Source organism: Sebastes umbrosus, chromosome 19, assembly GCF_015220745.1.
Source record: "Sebastes umbrosus isolate fSebUmb1 chromosome 19, fSebUmb1.pri, whole genome shotgun sequence".
NCBI classification, from domain to species: Eukaryota; Metazoa; Chordata; class Actinopteri; order Perciformes; family Sebastidae; genus Sebastes; species Sebastes umbrosus.
The window spans coordinates 26,745,933-26,764,748 of record NC_051287.1 but is presented as its reverse complement, the minus strand read 5'-3'; the positions used below and the strand labels follow the sequence as shown (position 1 = coordinate 26,764,748).

Here is an 18,816-nt window from a genome sequence, read left to right as displayed (position 1 = left end):
GTTGTGGCCTCGGACCCGAACACTAGCTTCTGATTTTTTTCCAAATGCAGATGCATGATGAAGAGGAGCAGGAGACGGTTTGACTTTTTAAAATGCTTTTTTTTAATGTCTCTTATTTAAGAATATATTATATCACTAGCTTGGTGTGGAGGGAGCTGACAGGCCGTGCAGTAGCTCCATCTGTCTCCTTTTGTCCTTGGCACGGTTAATAGTCATCTTGAATAAGCGACAGTACATCTCCACAGCAGCTGGAGTGTCATCGTTCCCAGGCACGGGGTAAGTCACCAGGCTGGGGTTGCAGTTCGAGTCCACCACACCGACTGTTGGAATGTTCATCTTTGCCGCGTCTCTGATTCCCACGTGCGGCTGAAACACGTTGTTGAGGGTGGATAAGAAGATGATGAGGTCTGGTAGGCGGACTCCCGGGCCGTACTGGATAGGGGCGTTGGTAAGGAGGCCGCCCTGCCAGTACCGTGTATGGGCGTACTCCCCACAATTCTTAGCAGTGCTGTCCACCAAGTGGCTAAACTGACGCTTGCGGCTGACGAACAGTATGACGCCACCCCGATACGCTACATGGGCAGTGAAATTCAGAGCTTGCTGAAGGTGCTCCACAGTCTGGTCCAGGTCAATTATATCTTGTTCCAAACGGCAGCCGTAGAGGTACGACTCCATGAGCCTAAGAAAAAGAGAATGAGATTTTAAAAAGTCAAATTAAAATGGAAAATTGATGCCTTCCACCTCGAGGTACACAATTATGCGCGTGATGTTTATACTATTCTTTGTAAAAGCATCCACAGCAGCATACTGTGCTTCAATTTTCAGGGTCACCACAATCCAATGTGCATAACATTGACTTGTTGATTTGTCAGCAGTCGCTCTATCACACTATTTCCTGTTCTGCTTTGTTTTTTCTGCTGTGGTAAGCTGATGTTGGTGCATAAAGTTAGTGTTGCTACTAACTCAACATTTCCTTCATGTGTTTTAATGTAAAGGCAGTGGTGGGCCTTTATTGTGGCACAGTTTAAATCTTTGTTAGAGGTGCAACTGTACATTTCCAACTTGCAAACCACAATTAAATAGAGAGGCTCGGGAAAAAAGGAGACTGATGTTCAATCATAAATAGCAAGTCACTTTTAGCAACCTGAGGAAGTGGAGTTATGTCGTTTAGCGGTGTCTGTAGTTGTACCATCACTTTTAGTTGTTCTAGCTTTACTCCAATGCATTGGATCTGAAATTAAACCATTATCATCCTGAGCATAGTGCTGGCTAAAGATGATATGTACTGTGCCGAGGTTTTGAATCGTGTGTCGAGTAATTCAGGAAGTTTTCTGTGAAGCGCGTATCGAGGCTTGTATCGTCTTAGACCAATGACGTCATTGAAGCCGAAACACAGTTATGAAATTATTTTTCCTGAATAAAAACAAATAAAGCCTCCTCTCTATCATTCACTGCCTTCTGCCCGGTTCAACCACTGACTGACATCTGGAATATATCTGCCTGTTTCTCACTCTTTGACCAGCAGGTGGTATGAAGCCCAGATGAAGCCTCGTGAAATGAACCCTTTGGCGAATTAATTTGCTAGAGAGCTTCAGTGCTTCATGAAGCGCCACCTTGCTATCACTAGTGCTGACTCTCAGCTTTACTCTCAGTCTTTATCACATCCATAGTGGGTGTGGTAAAGACTTGCAGCCCTTTCTCAGCAACAGGAGAATGAGACCCAAACAAGCACCTACACATGAGCAGGTTGTTTTCATCAGGCTGAAACTAGTGATTTACAAAAGGTTTTGCATTGACGAGGGCTTGGTGAGAGAGGTTAAGGATAAGAATACAAACATGTTGTAGGCCCAATAACCCTAAATATATAGCCAAAGGAACCAAGACTTTTAGAGCCAATGGAATGTTTTTGACTAGACAAGTCCAGATGGAAGGCAAAGATTCAGAACAAGCAAGAACTGAAGATTGGTGCAGTGCACGCCCTGCAGAGCATCACTTGTAGATTTCACACAAGTATTGACTGCAACTAGATTTGCAATCAAATATTAAACAAGATGAATCAAAGTGTGTGCTGATTTTTCCAATCGCATTTGGTCTCCTCAAACAGAAAGACTGTTTATAGAAATGACTTGAAAACCCTCAAGTAAACACTTTATCACAGTCGTTTTATTAGTTCACTAGAGCTGAAACAATTAGTTGACTAATTGAATAGACCAACAGAAAATTAATCACTAACTATTTTGATAACCGTTTAATCATTTAGGTCTTTTTTCAAACAATAATGACAAACATTCTCTTGGGCCGCCTTCTCAATCATGAAGAATTGCTGCTTTACGTGATCTTTTGTGATAGTGAAATATATATCTTTGGGTTTTGGACTGCTGGTAGGACAAAACAAGTGATTTAAGGGTGCAACATTGGGCTTTATAAAACTGTAATCGCTGGAAAATGTGATCTTTCAGTATTTTCTGACACTTTAGAGATGAAAATAATTATTAGTTGCAGCCATATCCCTCACACTCAAATGGTGTTTTCCTCTGCACTACTGTAGCCTATAGCTGTTGAAGTAATTGAGTGCAGATCCCTTTTGACAACGCATTTGGGTGACAACTTTTAGGTTAAATAGTTGATGGACTGTGGAAAGCCATACCAACCTGTGCCTGCAACCTTTTTTATGGCCAAGATGCACTCTGGCGTCGAACAGGTCTTTCAACGAGAAGAGCTCTGACACACGGAAGAAGTCCGGCTTCTCAAGTGGCTCGTTTAGCACTTTTTCTGTATGTGGGAGAAATCACATTACTGAAAGTCTGGAGAAAAAACAAAATAGACTTAACTCATACACACTCCTGTGAGTGTCGCATTCTGTAGCTCACCTGAGATGTCGTCAGTTTGAAGTTTAGGTGATTTGATGGACGTTGCGGTGGCATACTTTTGTCCGATTGTAACAGCCCGTGAGTGTCTCAGCCCCCAAAGCCCTAAATATTAGACACAAAGTATCAGTCAATACATTGGACATTAAGTGCTGGATTGGATTGAACAACCTTTTATACTTGGGTAATGCCATACGGTAATGCTTGGAGGGAATACCTCAATATATAATTCCAAATAGAATCAAGGAGTTTCTATTTCAGATTGTACACAGGTACTACCCTGCTAAAGCTAATATTTGCAAGTTCTTTGCAACTGTTAACAGTGGACACACGTTTTGTAATTGTGAAGGGGAAACTATTGAACACGTGTTGGTAGATTGTTTCTTTTTTGTATTTAATTAACAGAAGAATTTCTCAAAACATTCTGGAAAAGATCATCCTAACAAAGATTGAGATATTACTCACTTAATCCACATTTTTCGGCAGATGAAATTTACATAATTAAGTTGATTAATAACTTAGCAAAAGTATGACATCCATAAAATGATATAGCTTAAAGAATACCCTCCTTTTATACCTTTAAAGATACTGATTTTAAAATATTTTCCTTTCCTTACATTTTATTTGTTGTATAATTTATTTCATTTTTATATTATTTTTTTACTGTGAAATATATTTGCTGAATTTTTTGTAATGAAAAATCTGAACATGTTTATTTTACTACTATATTGAACTTTGGAAATAAGAGTATGGGACAAATCATGGCTGTATTAAAAGAACAAGCTGCTTGGAGGGAGAGGCAGGCTGATGACGTCAGAGAGAGGGCGACGTTGTTGTTGGTTCTCTTTATACAGCCATGATTGTGATGCTGTCAAATAAACCTGTCGCTCCAAGAGTACAACTTCCTGAGATTATTGTATACATAAGAGACCATTCTTTGAGCCATCCAGCTCGATGAAGGCTGTTCAATCAGCGTTAGTCTAGCGGTACACTTCTACATGCCTGCTAGTTAGCTCCACAGCCGGCTACACACGAGCTACATGATACACTTCTAATTAGTCCGGACTGTAAGCATGAAACAGAACAATGACAACTCTCCTCTAGATCTATTCAGACGGTCATTGACTCTGTCGGATCATTACATTACTTGTGTACAGATAGATACCTTTGGTGAGCGCGCGGGCAGCCATGCTTCATGTAGCACCTCAGAAGGTCAGCGGACTGCGCCTGCGCGTCTGTAGTTCATGGACTGTCGTAAAGTTGTGTTCTGTCGTGACCGTTTTCTACAATACACTACAATACCCATGGCGCCAAATGATTATTTTCAGCTTCACAACTTTATTGAAAGAGGAATACAACACAACGCTCTCGTGTTATTTAGCTACAATAATGTATAACAAAATGTATGTTAATACCTTCTGATATGGAACAAATGTCTTCACATAAACAACAGATGTATTATAAAGAAGAATTGACACCAGTAAACTTTACATGTGGATTTAGTTCTTAGTTAATGCCCTTCATTGACTACATAAAATAAAAAAAGTGAACTTCCATTTATTGTTATATATTTTGGAGAATCTCATTAATATGTAATTTACAACAAAACATGGCAAAAATAAATAAATACCAAAAGAAAATCCAATACCACGTGCCTGCAACATCAAATCTAACAGGAGGCAATACATAAACAGCACTTGAAAAAGTGCAAACTACTCAACAACCCACATGCTGTAATATCAAACGTGAGATACATCCATGTTTCAAATTCAGAATGACGTTTTATTCTTGGTTATGCTGTGGTGGCTGGGTGCTTCATTTCTCCTGAAAAAGATGAGAATAATCTTGGATGAATGGGTTTTTATTTGACTGTGATCACTCACTCACCTCAATCATTTGGGTCCAACCACACACACACACATACCTGTTGACTGGAATGAACTGAAGCTTTCTTTTGACACGTTGCACAGCCTTGCTTTGCGATGGAGCGCTACGGTGAGAAGGCAGCCCCTGCAACCATGGTGTTATACATATTTCGCATTCACTGGATATGGACAACTTTTTACAAACCAAGGTAAAAAATATTCCCAGTTTTCCTTGCCATTGATGGGGCTGGTGACTTCAGCAAACATGTTACTGAATACCTGGTTTCATCATAAAGGGATACAAATAATGGAGTCATTCACGTCTCTACATAACTGTACCTTCTTGTATTTTTCAGCCAGGTACCTCCTGTTGAACATCCTGCTTCTCTCCTCTGTGGTAAGAGCTATGCAAGGTCTGAAGCTGATGCCAGGCTCAATGGCACTGGACAAAGACCTGGGCAAGGCAGAGCAGGACATTCAGTACATCAGACCAATCCCCAGTGATGACTTAATAATTCATCCCAAAGTCCATCTTAAAGCCAGTAAATGTAGAACTGTTCCATTAACCAGGTGTTACTGTAATGCAATTAGTGTTACTCTTATACATTATTAATGAGGAAGACCCATTGTGGCTCGGATTCCACTCTTTATTACACAGATGCACTTAAAAGACACAGCAAAAGTTGTTTTTTTCTGAAAGAGTAAAAGAAAAAAGAAACACTTCTTACAAAATATTTACAAAACCTGGCAATGCACAGCATGTTCAGTAACTTTTTTTTTTTTTGATAAACAAAAATAAATAGCCTTTTTTTCACATAGGAAATTCAAGAAAACTGCAACATGACAAAGAAATGAACACACTAAATATCAAGTTTAGCAAGACAGAGAGGGGTAACGATGTGGCTTTTGTGGAATCTGGAACAACACATGAGTCATAGAGGTAATATGTCCAAGACTGTTACAGTGGCTTTCATCAACAACTGAGCTTTAAATTCATCCATATGAGTTTAAACCATACAATGAACTAAGAGCACTGTGTTTGAAAAAAACTAATGTTGTTGGGAAGATGTAGTATAATATCTCCATAGTTGTCGAGAAAGGATACAAGATTGTTCCAGTACCAAATGCTGACCTAAAATTGCTCTGAAAACAGTGCCTATTAAGGGTCGAGGGTATAATCTGTATAAGTGTACACCGGCTTTTCTCTTTATGTGCAAAAGTTAAAAAGGCTATCCTCATTTTCTGGAATGATCATCATTAGAAGAACCCAGATTTAGAGCTGCAGCAGTGTGAGGTGATGAGATAAAGAGGTGGGGTAGGGAGGGATAAAGTAAGGTGATGAGATAAAGAGGTGGGGTAGGGAGGGATAAAGTAAGGTGATGAGATAAAGAGGTGGGGTAGGGAGAGAGAAGGTGAGGGGTGAAGTAAAGAGACGTGTTTTAAGTGACTCCTGTTTGCTGGACTTGAGTGGGAACGTACTATTTGACACAAGCAGCCATATTTAAACATTGATAAATACAGTAAATGGTTGGCAGGGTAGAACGTGGGCAGGTAAAGTCATGGTAAACTGTATTATGCTAGATTAGTTGGCATCTTTTTTTTATTATGAATTTATTATAAAAATAAGCATTTAGGAGAATAAGCATTGATTTTGAGAAATGTAACTGCATGTTATAGTATATAATATATATATGTCATATTTTTTCCAAATCGCCCTGCTCTGCATAAGATATTCCCAATAATACAGTAGTGTTTAGGGACGCTACTAATGCTTATTTTAACTAGTGATTAATCGTTTAATTATTTTATTGATCAAATGATTAATATTTTACTCAGGAGTGAAAAAAAGTTTTGTTTGACCAACTATCCACAACCCAAAGAAATTAAATTTACAATCGTCTGACAAAGAAAGGCAGCAAATTTGTAACAATTAATCAATTATCAAAATAGTTAGTCATTTTCCTTAAACAAACCAATCATTTCAGGTGTTTCACTCTAACCACCCCCGTCATCCTACCAAGCTGTGTGAAATGTGTCACAGAGCATGAATAGATCTAATCATAAACTATATGTTTTGTCTTCTGGCTTTTATTGAGATTGTTAAGATGAATGCAGTGATGGAAACATGTTACTACTAGGGCTGGGCGATATGGTCAAAATCTTCTATCCTGATATAGGACAGAGCAATTTCTTTCTTTTATTTAACAACAACAACCCGCTTGCTGTACATTTTTCCGCTTACTACACGACTGCTTACTTGACGAATCAATAATTTGACACAAAAACAGTCCGACATCAGAACTGCGCCCATAGCAACAGTCTGCTATGCATAGCAACGGTCTGTTATACGTAGCAACGGTCTGTTATACGTAGCAACGGTCTGTTATACGTAGCAACAGTCTGTTAAAAAGAAATAACAGACCGTAGAACGCTGTGATTAACCAATCAGAATCGAGTAATCAACAAAGCCGTGTAAGAAATCACAATATAGCATGTTCTCTGGTAGTTCAAAATGTAAATAGTCTATATGAAATAACCACATGGTAAAACCTTTTTTTAAATACTCCTGTGTGAATTGAATACTTGACAAATGAAGAGTATTTCTCATTTTAAGAACTTGGGTTAAGTGAAATTATAGAGAAAAAAAGAAATAAATAGAGGGATAGCCTATATTATGAAACGATATAGAAAAATATATACGATACTTTTTAATATAATTTTGGCGATATATATCATCATATTGCCCAGCCCTAAATATTACAATAACATCCGCAATAATTATTTTTTAACTTTTGCACATAAAATGACTTCTTAAAGTAAACCCACATATCACAGGTAAACTGGGAAAGATTATGTAATAACATGTATTTTCTTTTTTGGGGGTGGTGGGGTAGGGGGTTGTTAGCATTGCTAATTGTGTCCAAATCTTAAGCATTTGGTCTTAACCATAATCTTTATTTTGTCATATTCAGAGGTTATTTTTCTTGGTCACTTCTTTTTTACATAAAATGTGAGAGATATTTAGGATGATGTTGTTTTCGGCATTTTGATGGTGCTACGACTCATGCAGTCTGCCTCTTGTACCAAAATGTCACTGTATTGCTTTTCAAAGATGTGACGTCAGAGCACAAAGAAATGATGGTGCCACTGTGTCACATAGCCGTATAAATGTACAAACACATTTTTAAAAAAATGCTTGTTTTGTTTTATCGTATAAACAAACATTCCCTTCGAGCCTATAAATGAATGAGCTTGATCATAACCTACATTATATTTATTAGCAGGGCACAATCGAGAAATGAACTCCTATAAAATTGAATTATGATGCTATGGGACATAAAGGCCAAAGAAAATACTTACAATGTGGAAAAGCCCTGCTTCTTCTCTGGATTTCTCCTGTTGCCTGACTCACAATCTGCCTCATCTATAAATTCTTCCTCTGTTCTTTCTAGATGTACTTCTTTATCGTCTATCTTCATGCTCTCGCCTTCTCTTTTTTTCTCACTTAGCAAGTCCGCTCTCTCCTTTCCCTCGCTCCTTTCCCTGCTTCGAACCTGGACGTGGTTGGTCCTATTAGATTCCAGTTCGACAAACACACTCTTGTCCTTAGACATATGCACCATACTCTCTGTCTCTCCTTCTATAGGGCACTGGGACCTGTGGCCGGGTGCAAGACTCCGTGCAAATGACATCCTTGGATGCAGCCTGGCAGTAGAGAAATGATTCAAAACGGGGGATCTGAACGTGGTATTTACATTAGTCTCTGTAGAGCAGGGGAAAGGTGCTCTGCTGGTCCTTGCAGAGGACCAAACAGTGACTGGAGTCTGTGGTTTGGGCCCCCCGCTTTGATATGGTGCAGTTGCTGCTGCAATGTTGCTGATTTTAGATGAGGTGATATGGAATGAAGGTCGACTGAGAGGCCTGGTGTCAGCCGTGGGGAGTCCGAGGCTCTGGCGCCACTTGTTTGACTCCGAGCGAGAATGAGCAATGTTCGGACTAAAAACTGTCTGAACTCTCTCCACCTGTGGGGTGACATCCTGGACGTCCCCTCTCCCAGAGCTAGGCCTCCTTTGCTCAGTTCTAGCAGACCCCGCGCCGTCTGCTGGCTCCAGAAGACTGGGGCTGCAGGACTGGACCGACGACAGACGTGATTGTGCACCAACCGTAGCGATGTCTGGCAGCAAACTCTGTGGCGTTGGAAGAGGAGATTGTCCAGAGAGAGGACTTTTTCTTGGAATTTCAGCCAGCTGATTTTCCTGTTTCATGTCTTCATCTCGGAGTGCTGCACAAACCACGACAGTACCATTCCTCGATACATCTCCATCTTTACTTTTCTCAGTGGTGGAAACTTTGGCCTTTTCAGCCAGAAACCTTTGGATTTCTTGCTCGATGCTATCGTCGCTGTCTACTGAACTGCTGTCTTCCTTTATCTCAAGAGCAGTCTGAGTATTGTGCGGCAACAGGGTCTCTTGAGCTTCATCTTCATGCACATCATGCTCTTTACTCTTATTAGTTTGCTTATGTTGTGAAATGCTCTTTTTACTCAATCCAAACCTGTCTTTCATGTCATCCTTACTCTTTTCTACTTTTTTCAAAGGACTGTGCTTGGACGTAGGATCAGGTTTCAACTTTTTTAAAGCATTTCCCAGCAGCGGTTCTCCATCCTTGAGGCACATCCTCGATTTCCGCTTTAAGTCTCTTGTTTTTTTCGTTGACTTCTTTTTTGTCTTGAGCAGGTCTTTTATAGCGGTGTCTAGGTCCTCGTCACTGTCAAGCGAGCTGCTTTTGTCTCCACTTTGCTCCGTCTTGCGTGATCCAGCTATTGGGTGTGTTTGACTTCTCTGGGAACATACCGATGTGCTGGATTCTTTTCCGTGCTCAGGTGAAGGTTTAGTGGCTGTTTCTAGAACATCATCTGCTCCTGACGTGTTGGAAATGCTAGAGTTCTCCGCTTTGTGTTTTCTTCTCTGTGTCAAAGACAATCTTGGAGGTTTCTTTTGTGTTGCAGCTTGTTTTGCTTTCACTTTCTCCGCTTCATTAACACATTGAGGCTCTGGAGTCGTAGCGGTGGGCGGCTGTTTTTGCATTTGGGCCTTCTGCTCAAGAAATTTCCTGATTTCTTGCTCTATCCCATCTTCACTATCAATGGAGCTGCCATCACTTTCTTCATCTGGGCAGTTGTCAGGAGGCGAAGATTGCAAGGAGGATTCGGTGGGGGTGCAACTGCTAAGGCTAACACTATGATGGAAGGGCCCAGGCATGACGGTTTTTGAAATGTCCAGTATCGCCTCGGCACACATGAGCTCTGCACTTGTATTAACCTTTGGAGGGGTAGGTTGCTCCTTAAAACCTTCTACTTTAAACAAAAGCAATCCATTTCCTTTACCCTTGGAGCTCTCTGAAAGTGTGTTCTTGGGGATGAAAACAGATGGAGGAGGAGGTTGAACAGATTTCACTTCTTTCTCTGCTCTGCTCCTTTTCTTTCTCAGTCTGTGTTTCTTCATGTTTTCCGTGCTTGTACTTCCAACTGCATGTGTTAATGATTTAGTAAAGGGTTTTTGCTTGTGTAAGAATGGTTTCAGGACGCTCTTCTCCTTGAGTTGCTCAAGCTGGTAGCAGCGGATAGCTTCTTCAATCCCATCATCACTAGTGGAGTCAGACTCCTCTTTGAATACACGTGGACTGAACGTTTCCCTTTTGTTCTGCTGCTCCTTTTTCTCTAGCTGGTATCTTTGAATGGCTTCCTCAATGCCGTCATCACTACTGGAATCATTTGAGTCTTCCTCCACCTTAACTGTGACCGGGCACATGACTTTGTTGAGGAGGCTTACTGTTGTAGAGGGGCTCTTTGTCTGCTCTCTGGGCAAGACTAAACTTTTGGTTGTTGTACTTTTATTTGAATCCAATTTCTTAACTGTGTTGTCATTTAGTAAGGCCTTGTTTTTGATATACATTTTTATAGGTATAAGAGCGGCTGCTGTGGGAGTCTCAGCTTTGACACTTTTTGGAAGCTGGCTACTGGCGATCAAAAATGTATTGCTGTCAGAGTTCTGTTTGGAAACCTCAGGAACACTAGGGCTTTTCCTGGGAATCTTGGATGATTGGAGAAAGGTGAAGCACGGTTCCGCCTTGCGTTTGTGATCATCCTTTTCCTTCAGGTATTCCAGTATCGCCTCCTCGATTCCTCTGTCCACAGAATCATCGCTGTCAGAGTCACTGCTCTCGTGGTTGACTGGGGAGGAAACATCTGCCCGTTGGTTTTCAGTGGGACCTTTCGTTTTGGACTTGGCTCCCACATAAGAGCCCATTGCAACCTTGCAGACTTGGGGATGACCTTCCTGTCCCGTTGGCACGTTAACCTCCATCTCGTCGCCCATCTCGAGTGAGGACTGGGTGCTCCTAAGGCTCTCTATGATCATCTGGACCTTATCTGAGATAGGTGTGCCTCTGGTGGACAACTCGGTGTCAGAGTCATTGAAGCAGATTGGAAGGCTATAGCCTCCAGGCGGGCCACATGTTCTCCATTCTGTTTGCGTCGCTGCGACAGGAGGTACATTCATCAAGTACATTCTAGTGAAGGGAGGTGAGGTCCTCGACCATTGGAGTGCAGCTGCCTCCGATCACAATCACATTGTTCAATCTGAGAAGAAAACAGAAACAGAGAAACATTGATGGACAGGTCAAACTACACTGAGAATTAAAGCCACTGTGTGTAGAGTTCCTGTGTGAATCATATATCAAATTATTCTGATGGCAAACATTAATATTCACAACATGTCAAATCCTTTTGTAAGAGCTGTGAATGAAGTCCGTGCCACTGGAGTTTTGCAAACTAGGGCTGTCAATCAATAAATATTTAATTGTGATTAATCGCATTATTGTCCGTAGTTAATTGTGACTGATCGCATTTTTTTTATCGGTTCAAAATGTATCTTAAAGGGAGATTTGCCAAGTAGTTAATACTCTTATTTAACATGGGAGTGGGCAAATATGCTGCTTCATGCAAATGTATGTATGTATTTATTATTGGAAATCAATTAACAACACAAAACAATGACAGATATTGATCCAGAAACCCTCACAGGTACTGCATTTAGCATAAAACAATATGCTCCAATCATAACATGACAAACTGCAGCCCAACAGACAACAACAGCTGTCAGTGTGTCAGTGTGCTGACTTGACTATGACTTGCCCCAAACTGCATGTGATTATCATAAAGTGGGCATGTCTGTAAAGGGGAGACTCGTGGGTACCCATAGAACCCATTTACATTCACTGATCTTCAGGTCAGAGGTCAAGGGACCCCTTTGAAAATGGCCATGACAGTTTTTCCTTGACAAATTTTAGCACAAGTTTGGAGCGTTATTTAGCCGCCTTTGCGACAATCTAGTATGACATGGTTGGTACAGATTGATTCTTTAGGTTTTGCAGTTTCATAAGATGCTTGCTAGCTTTAAGACTGAACCCGGTACAACCTCCGAAAGATTGATCGCTTTAATGCGTTAAAGAAATTAGTGGCGTTAAAACGAAATTAAGTTAACGTGTTATTTTAGCGTTAGCTTTGACAGCCCTACCAATAATATAATATATAATAGTATGGTGGACAGGTGCCATTGGTACCGATGAATTCATCAGGTTGTGTAGTTTCATATGATGCCAGTGTCTTCACTGTAGCTTTAAAAGTGAGCCAGCTACAACATCAGAAAGATCAATTGCGTTAAAGAAATTAGTGTGAGTGAAACAAATTTGCGTTACACATTATTAGCGCGTTAACTTTGAAAGCCCTGTTGCACACTGATCCACCCCCCCAAAAAATGGGTCTTAAAGACGTCCAAATTTACATTTCATCCAACCGTGTACAGACATCTTGAATTGATTTTTATTTCAGAAAGATTTGAGGGACGGTAGCCGACTACTACAGACAACCACCAACACACATTTAGAGAAAATAAGCTGCAATTTACAATTATTCTTATAATTGATTAATCTGATTACTTATACTATACTTATAAAATGTCAGAAAATAATGAAATGGCAATTACGATTTCCCAGAGAACAAGGTAACTCCTTCAAATTATAGGCTATATTGATCAATAATCTTCTTTTTTATGTAAACAACATAGCATAAACAAACATTTTTGAGATTCTCTTGAATTGTTATTATTGTTTTTAAGAATTGTGGCTAAGATATGCACGGACATTTTACAGCTGGAAATGAAACTTGACAGGACTCTCTGGTGGACAAAATCATGTAACGGAAGCGCTCATTGTAAATGACCTCAACACATTTTTAGCAATTTCTTCTTACTTTTCGGCTAACACATACAGTACACAGATACCGATATAGTTCCAGCGAGCCCACTTTATAAATAAAAATATACAGTATCAGTCTACTATTACATATAGCACTACTTTATATTGATTATTCAGTACTACAGAAAATGCTGCAATATATTTCTAATATTGTCTCCGATAATATTATTATTATACTTTTTCATATATCTGTACCTGTTGTTGTACCCTGACAGAGAGGAACGTTTGATGCTATGTAATAAATAATAATGTACTAGCAGTTGTTACTGAACATTTAATTTTGTCAGTTGCCTACAATTTGATTTAACCATAAGGATCAAGATGATAATATTCCCCCTCTTTTCCCCTCACCTTGCTAACAGCTACACATGAATATTCAGCACAACAGGCAATGTCAGTGCACTGCTGCCATCCTGTGGAGGAACTCAATACGACCATTCTGCAACACTTCACTGCAGGCTGTGTGTTGTTATCATGATTAGTGCAACGGTGCTGCGTGGTTCTGGTTGATCTTCTGTGCAGCTCGGGGGTGCAGGAGTTTGTGCTTATTTATGTGTGATTTGAGGAATCACTGGAAGACTTGATATGGTTGTAACAGTTTGGACTTTTCAGTTTCAGTTTCAGTTTAGTTTTAGTTAGTTTTCAGAGTGCTTGCTAGTTTGAGTTTAGTTTCAGCTTTTCAGAAAGGTTTAGATTTGGTTTATATATATATTCAGTTTGAGTTTCTTTTTGTTAGGTCCAGCTATAATGTCTCAGAATTATGTAGCTACATATACATACAAAATACATAGTTGGAGAACTGTATAAGAATGGCCATAAAGTTTACTGTTTAATCTTCAAGCTACTTTACGCTTCGTCCACACTGGGAACATCTGGAGCGCGTCGCGGCTTCGTTGCGTGGCGGCTGCGTTGCGTGGCGGCTGCGTTGCGTGGCGGCTGCGTTGCGTGGCGGCTGCGTTGCGTGGCGGCTGCGTTGCGAGTCAGGTGTTCACACCAGCTGTGTTTCTGCTGCAGCTGCTGCTGTCAGCTATTTCTTTCTACATAGAATTTCATTATAAATGTAATTTATATTTATTTTAGACAGAGAAAGGTTAAGAAACGTGTGGTAAATAACAGTAATAATCCACAATTAAAACTCTGTACTATATTCATTCATGGAGCTCTTCAAGTCACTGCATGTTTCAGTATAATCCATTTCACCCTGAAATGCGATTACTTTGCACACACTATCACAGTAAACTCATGTTTGCTTACTTAATAATCTTGCTGTGACTGAGATTTGCTTTCAAACGCAATTCATATCCAAATAATTCATTTTCCAGACAAAATCATGTTGAAACAGACCTAGTTGTTTCACATGCTCTCTTTATGTTAAACTTTTAAGTGGCTAAATAAACATTTGTTCCCCTGGGGGGCCCCATGTAATCCGCTAAAAGGCCCCTATAGGTCCCCAGACCCCACTATATTAATCTCAGAATAGCAGATATTAATTTACAGAGCCTGGCAGGTACCAAGGGAAACATTATGGGTTACTTGTGCACACAAATTTGTAAATTATACCCTACAACTTTTCCAAATTCTTACTGTTAAGATATTGTAGGAGTAGGAACTGAAGTTAAAGGTTGTTGTGGCTAATCCGTCCGTATATTAAGGAGCACCCAGAGCTAAGCTTTGACACAAATGTGTCCTCTAATTAGCCTGCTGTATCAATTCCCTCAAATTAACAGTGTTAAATTATCATGTTTATCCAATTGGTCCGTGTTCCCTCAACAGCCTCTCTTCCATTCAGTTGTAACGCTACATCGGATGTTGTTTCAGCTCTCGCTGATGGACAGATCGACTGTGCACACATCAACGGTGTAATGCAAAACAAAATAAATATGGAAAGTTGTCACGTCATGAGCAGGCTGGGCTGCTAGTGGAAAAAGTATTAAGATCTTTTATGCAAGTAGAGCTGCAATATCAGAATTGTATTAAAAGTATTATCAGCTAAATGTACTTCAGTTATCAAAAGTAACAGTACTCCATATGCCAGAATGGCACCTGTCCACCATACTATTATATATTATATTATTGGTAGGGCTGTCAAAGCTAACGCTATAATAACACGTTAACGCAATTTAGTTTTAACGCCACTAATTTCTTTAACGCATTAAAGTGATCAATCTTTTGGAGGTTGTACCGGGCTCAGTCTTAAAGCTAGCAAGCATCTTATGAAACTGCAAAACCTAAAGAATCAATCTGTACCAATCATGTCATACTAGCTTGTCTCAAAGGAGACTAAATAACGCTCCAAACTTACACTAAATTTTGGCGAGAAAAAAACTGTCATATCCATTTCCAAAGGGATCCCTTGACCTCTGACCTCCAGATCAGTGAATGTAAATGGGTTCTATGGGTACCCACGAGTCTCCCCTTTACAGACATGCCCACTTTATGATAATCACATGCAGTTTGGGGCAAGTCATAGTCAAGTCAGCACACTGACAGCTGCAGTTTGCCATGTTATGATTTGAGCATATTTTCTATGCTAATAATAATAATAATAATAATATATAATAATAATAATAATAATAATATAATAATAATAAATAGATACATATGCTTGCATAAAGCAGTATATTTGCCCAATCCCATGTTGATAAGAGTATTAAATACTTGACAAATCTGCCTTTACAATACATTTTGAACAGATACAAAAATGTGCATTTAATTTGCGATTCAATATTTTAATCGATTGACAGCCGCAATTGTTGGATATTATTATTGATGTACAATGGTTTGTGTATACAAGGCACTTTTTTAAACAAAAAACAACAACAATGCATCATATTTCACATGCTCATAGATTTTTTTTTAAATATTAATCTGCAAAGTAACTTGTAATACTAGACATACAAGTAACTTAAACTATACTACTTCTTTATGGTACCTTACTAAATGTTATTCATTACTTTCCACCACTGGGTTATCTTGACTTTGGACTCATAGGTGGATAGCTTTCAGCATTTTAAAACCACAGCTATGCAGAGTTATTTTACAATAAATGCAGCTTGTTTCATTGTGTTCTGTAACATGGTGCAAACATAATGCTATAGGCTCTATAGATACTGGATGGTAAGGTGGCACTTGATCTTAATACTACTAGAGATCAAAGGTGCAACAGCCAGTACTGTCCCTCCATGAACACGCGTGCTTTGGGACATTTCCCCAGCTATGCAACCACCGACCCCAAATAGAAAGCCTCCCTTCCAGCTCAGTGTGCACCCTGCAGGGGGACTGGGCAGCCCGACTACAGCCTGACACCAACAGACTATATGTCCAACTCTGTCTCCTTCTCCTCCTCACAGATGATATTATATTATAATGCTAATAACTAGAGGAAACCACGGTGGTGACCAGAGACGCCCCGCTGGAGAAAAGAGCTGAAAACGAACATAACGTAGTCGTATGCCAACTTAGTTTGACACATCATTATGTACAAAGAAAGTTTCCTGCCAACAGAAACGGGGAGTATTTTGTGTATTACATAAGCAAACCGTGTTGTCGCGTGTGTTTTCCCTCCCGGTCGCAGCAGAAAAACCCCGGCTGTCCTCGTAACCCTCTAGCGGCGCGGACTGCACCGCTGCCCGGCGTGCAGCGTTAGGAGACTCCGCAGAGCAACCATGTTTCTTGGTACCCGGCCACGGTTGTCAAAAGCCCCGATATATCGGTTGATAACACCGCTAAACGGAATTATTGTCCGTAAACACGTCTACGTTAACCAGTGTGGTTATATTTCGGGCAGAATGTGAGGAGATGGTGTGGAACATTGTCGGGATAACCGTGGCTAGTAGTCGGGGACTTGAAAGACCTCGGCGGGCCTCCCGGCTGCTGCAGCCCGGCATTACTCCGGCAGAGAAAGCCTTTGTATGTAGCCGTGGCTTCCTCTCCTAGCCTCGGCTATTCTCCACACAGCTACAGCCACGAAACACAGCGGACACGTTGAACTCACCTGGATATGACACGAAGCCACGTCTACAGTGAGACTGTGTTCATAACTGCATCAGAGACGCCGTCGTGGAGATATCTCTGTGTCCGTCACCAGCTCTCTCTCTCACCGCCTGCAGCTCTCTCACCGTCCCCCTCCGCTCCGCTCCGCTCCCACTGCCGACCGGGCGGACCAGCAGCTTCCTTAAAGCCAGCCAAGCATGGACCCTTTCAGACGCGGCATCGGCCTATTTCCCGGAAGAAGTGCATTTTATATTACACTTCTATCAGTAGAAGTAGTAATACCACAGAGTAAAAATACATCCTGCATTCATAATCTTACTCAGGTAAAAGTTCAAATGTATCAGCAGCAAAATATAAGTAGCAAAAAATAAATAAATAAATAAATAAATAAGCAAATAATAATAGCAAGCATATTTGCCCACATCCATGTTGATAAGAGTGTTAAATACTTGACAAATCTCCCTTTAAGATACATTTTGAACAGATGAAAAATGTGTGATTAAATCATGCGATTACTCGAGATTAAATATTTGAATCGATTGACAGCTGTAATATATATATATATATATATATATATATATATATATATATATATATAGTTTTGTTTAATATTTTTGTTATGTATTTATATATTTTTATATTTACATATATATTTATATATAAATAAATATTATAATTATTGATGCATTCATGTGTTCATCACTTTAATGTTAAAGCTGGTAAAGGTGGAGCTAATTTTAATGACTTTATATGCTGCTGGGTAGGTTAATCTATAATCATACTCGGGCTGACCCCGAATGCTTCGAAGCTTCGACCGTTGCCGTGGTAACTGACCTCCAAATTAGTATTCGAATGCTTCGTTTTTTTTTTGTTTTTTTTTTTAAATATATAAGTATGTAATAATAATAATAATGTATAAATCTCAAAACAGCCCATGAAATAAGGGATAATCCCACAACATTATTCATATTCAACATAAATAATTATTAGTTATTCTCAGACAGATATCGCTGTTTGTTGTGTGTAGAGGTGCGGTATGTGTACAGTAGTCTGGCAGCTGCACTGTTCTGAAGCTTCGAATACCTTCGAATATTTCTCACTGAGGCTTCGAAGCCCAAAAAATGGTATTCGGGACAGCCCTAAATCATACATCATCATTTATTAGTTGATTCTATTTTTTTTATTATTAATCTGAATCTTCAAAGTAACTAAAGCTGTCAAATAAATGTAGTGGAGTAAAGAGTACAATATGTTAACCTCTGAGATGTTGTGGAGTTGAAGTAGAAAGTACCTCAAAATTGTACTTGAGTAAATGTATTTAGTTACTTTCCACCACTGATTATTACATTACAAAACACAGTGATGTGAATCCTTTTTTAGTTTGATGAATGTAGACAACTACATCCTACGTATTGTACTACCAGTGGTATTTAGTTCAGGTTCAACTTAATTCATATATTTTAAAGTTTTTCTGTAATATCTGTACTATAGGCTACTTCTAAAGGCCAAAGCATTACATCCTAACAACAGTTTTTTTCTTTTATTATTATTCATGATAATGCAGCAGACATTGAAATATTCAAGATCCAGGAAAACAGATTGTTTTTGCATTCGGTTCTTATTCTCAGTTAGGCTACACCCCCCATGTGACTCAATCTAAATGGATATTGGTACTACATTTAATTAAAAAGCATATTTTAAACCTTTCTGTAGTCTGTCAGGTTGGTAGATTCACAACTTTCACTTCATAGAATATTAATCTTCAAGAAAGGTCT

General features: G+C 39.6%; 2 protein-coding genes and 1 long non-coding RNA gene across 4 annotated transcripts; all 3 read right to left on the bottom strand.

Annotated features, from left to right (window-relative positions):
- Positions 1–74: 74 nt before the first annotated feature.
- On the bottom strand, positions 75–4,170 carry mrps2 (mitochondrial ribosomal protein S2). The gene is made up of 4 exons (XM_037752556.1): positions 4,033–4,170; positions 2,871–2,972; positions 2,652–2,772; positions 75–679 (listed from the first exon to the last, which is right to left on the bottom strand). The coding sequence occupies exons 1-4, from the start codon at positions 4,055–4,057 to the stop codon at positions 136–138; spliced, it is 792 nt and encodes a 263-aa protein (XP_037608484.1). The 5' UTR covers positions 4,058–4,170; the 3' UTR covers positions 75–135.
- A 15-nt stretch (positions 4,171–4,185) lies between these two features.
- On the bottom strand, positions 4,186–17,264 carry ppp1r26 (protein phosphatase 1, regulatory subunit 26). Of its 2 annotated transcripts, none has more exons than XM_037752555.1 (5): positions 17,043–17,264; positions 8,093–11,372; positions 5,072–5,186; positions 4,792–4,877; positions 4,186–4,711 (listed from the first exon to the last, which is right to left on the bottom strand). In XM_037752555.1, the coding sequence occupies exons 2-5, from the start codon at positions 11,299–11,301 to the stop codon at positions 4,660–4,662; spliced, it is 3,462 nt and encodes a 1,153-aa protein (XP_037608483.1). In that variant the 5' UTR covers positions 11,302–11,372; positions 17,043–17,264; the 3' UTR covers positions 4,186–4,659. The 2 variants fall into 2 exon arrangements, with proteins under 2 accessions (XP_037608483.1, XP_037608482.1); XM_037752554.1 differs by having other exon boundaries at positions 4,186–4,691.
- On the bottom strand, positions 5,366–7,123 carry LOC119478117. Its single transcript, XR_005204387.1, has 2 exons — positions 6,772–7,123; positions 5,366–6,725 (listed from the first exon to the last, which is right to left on the bottom strand). It is a non-coding gene; the product is annotated as an uncharacterized LOC119478117 (long non-coding RNA).
- Positions 17,265–18,816: the final 1,552 nt, after the last annotated feature.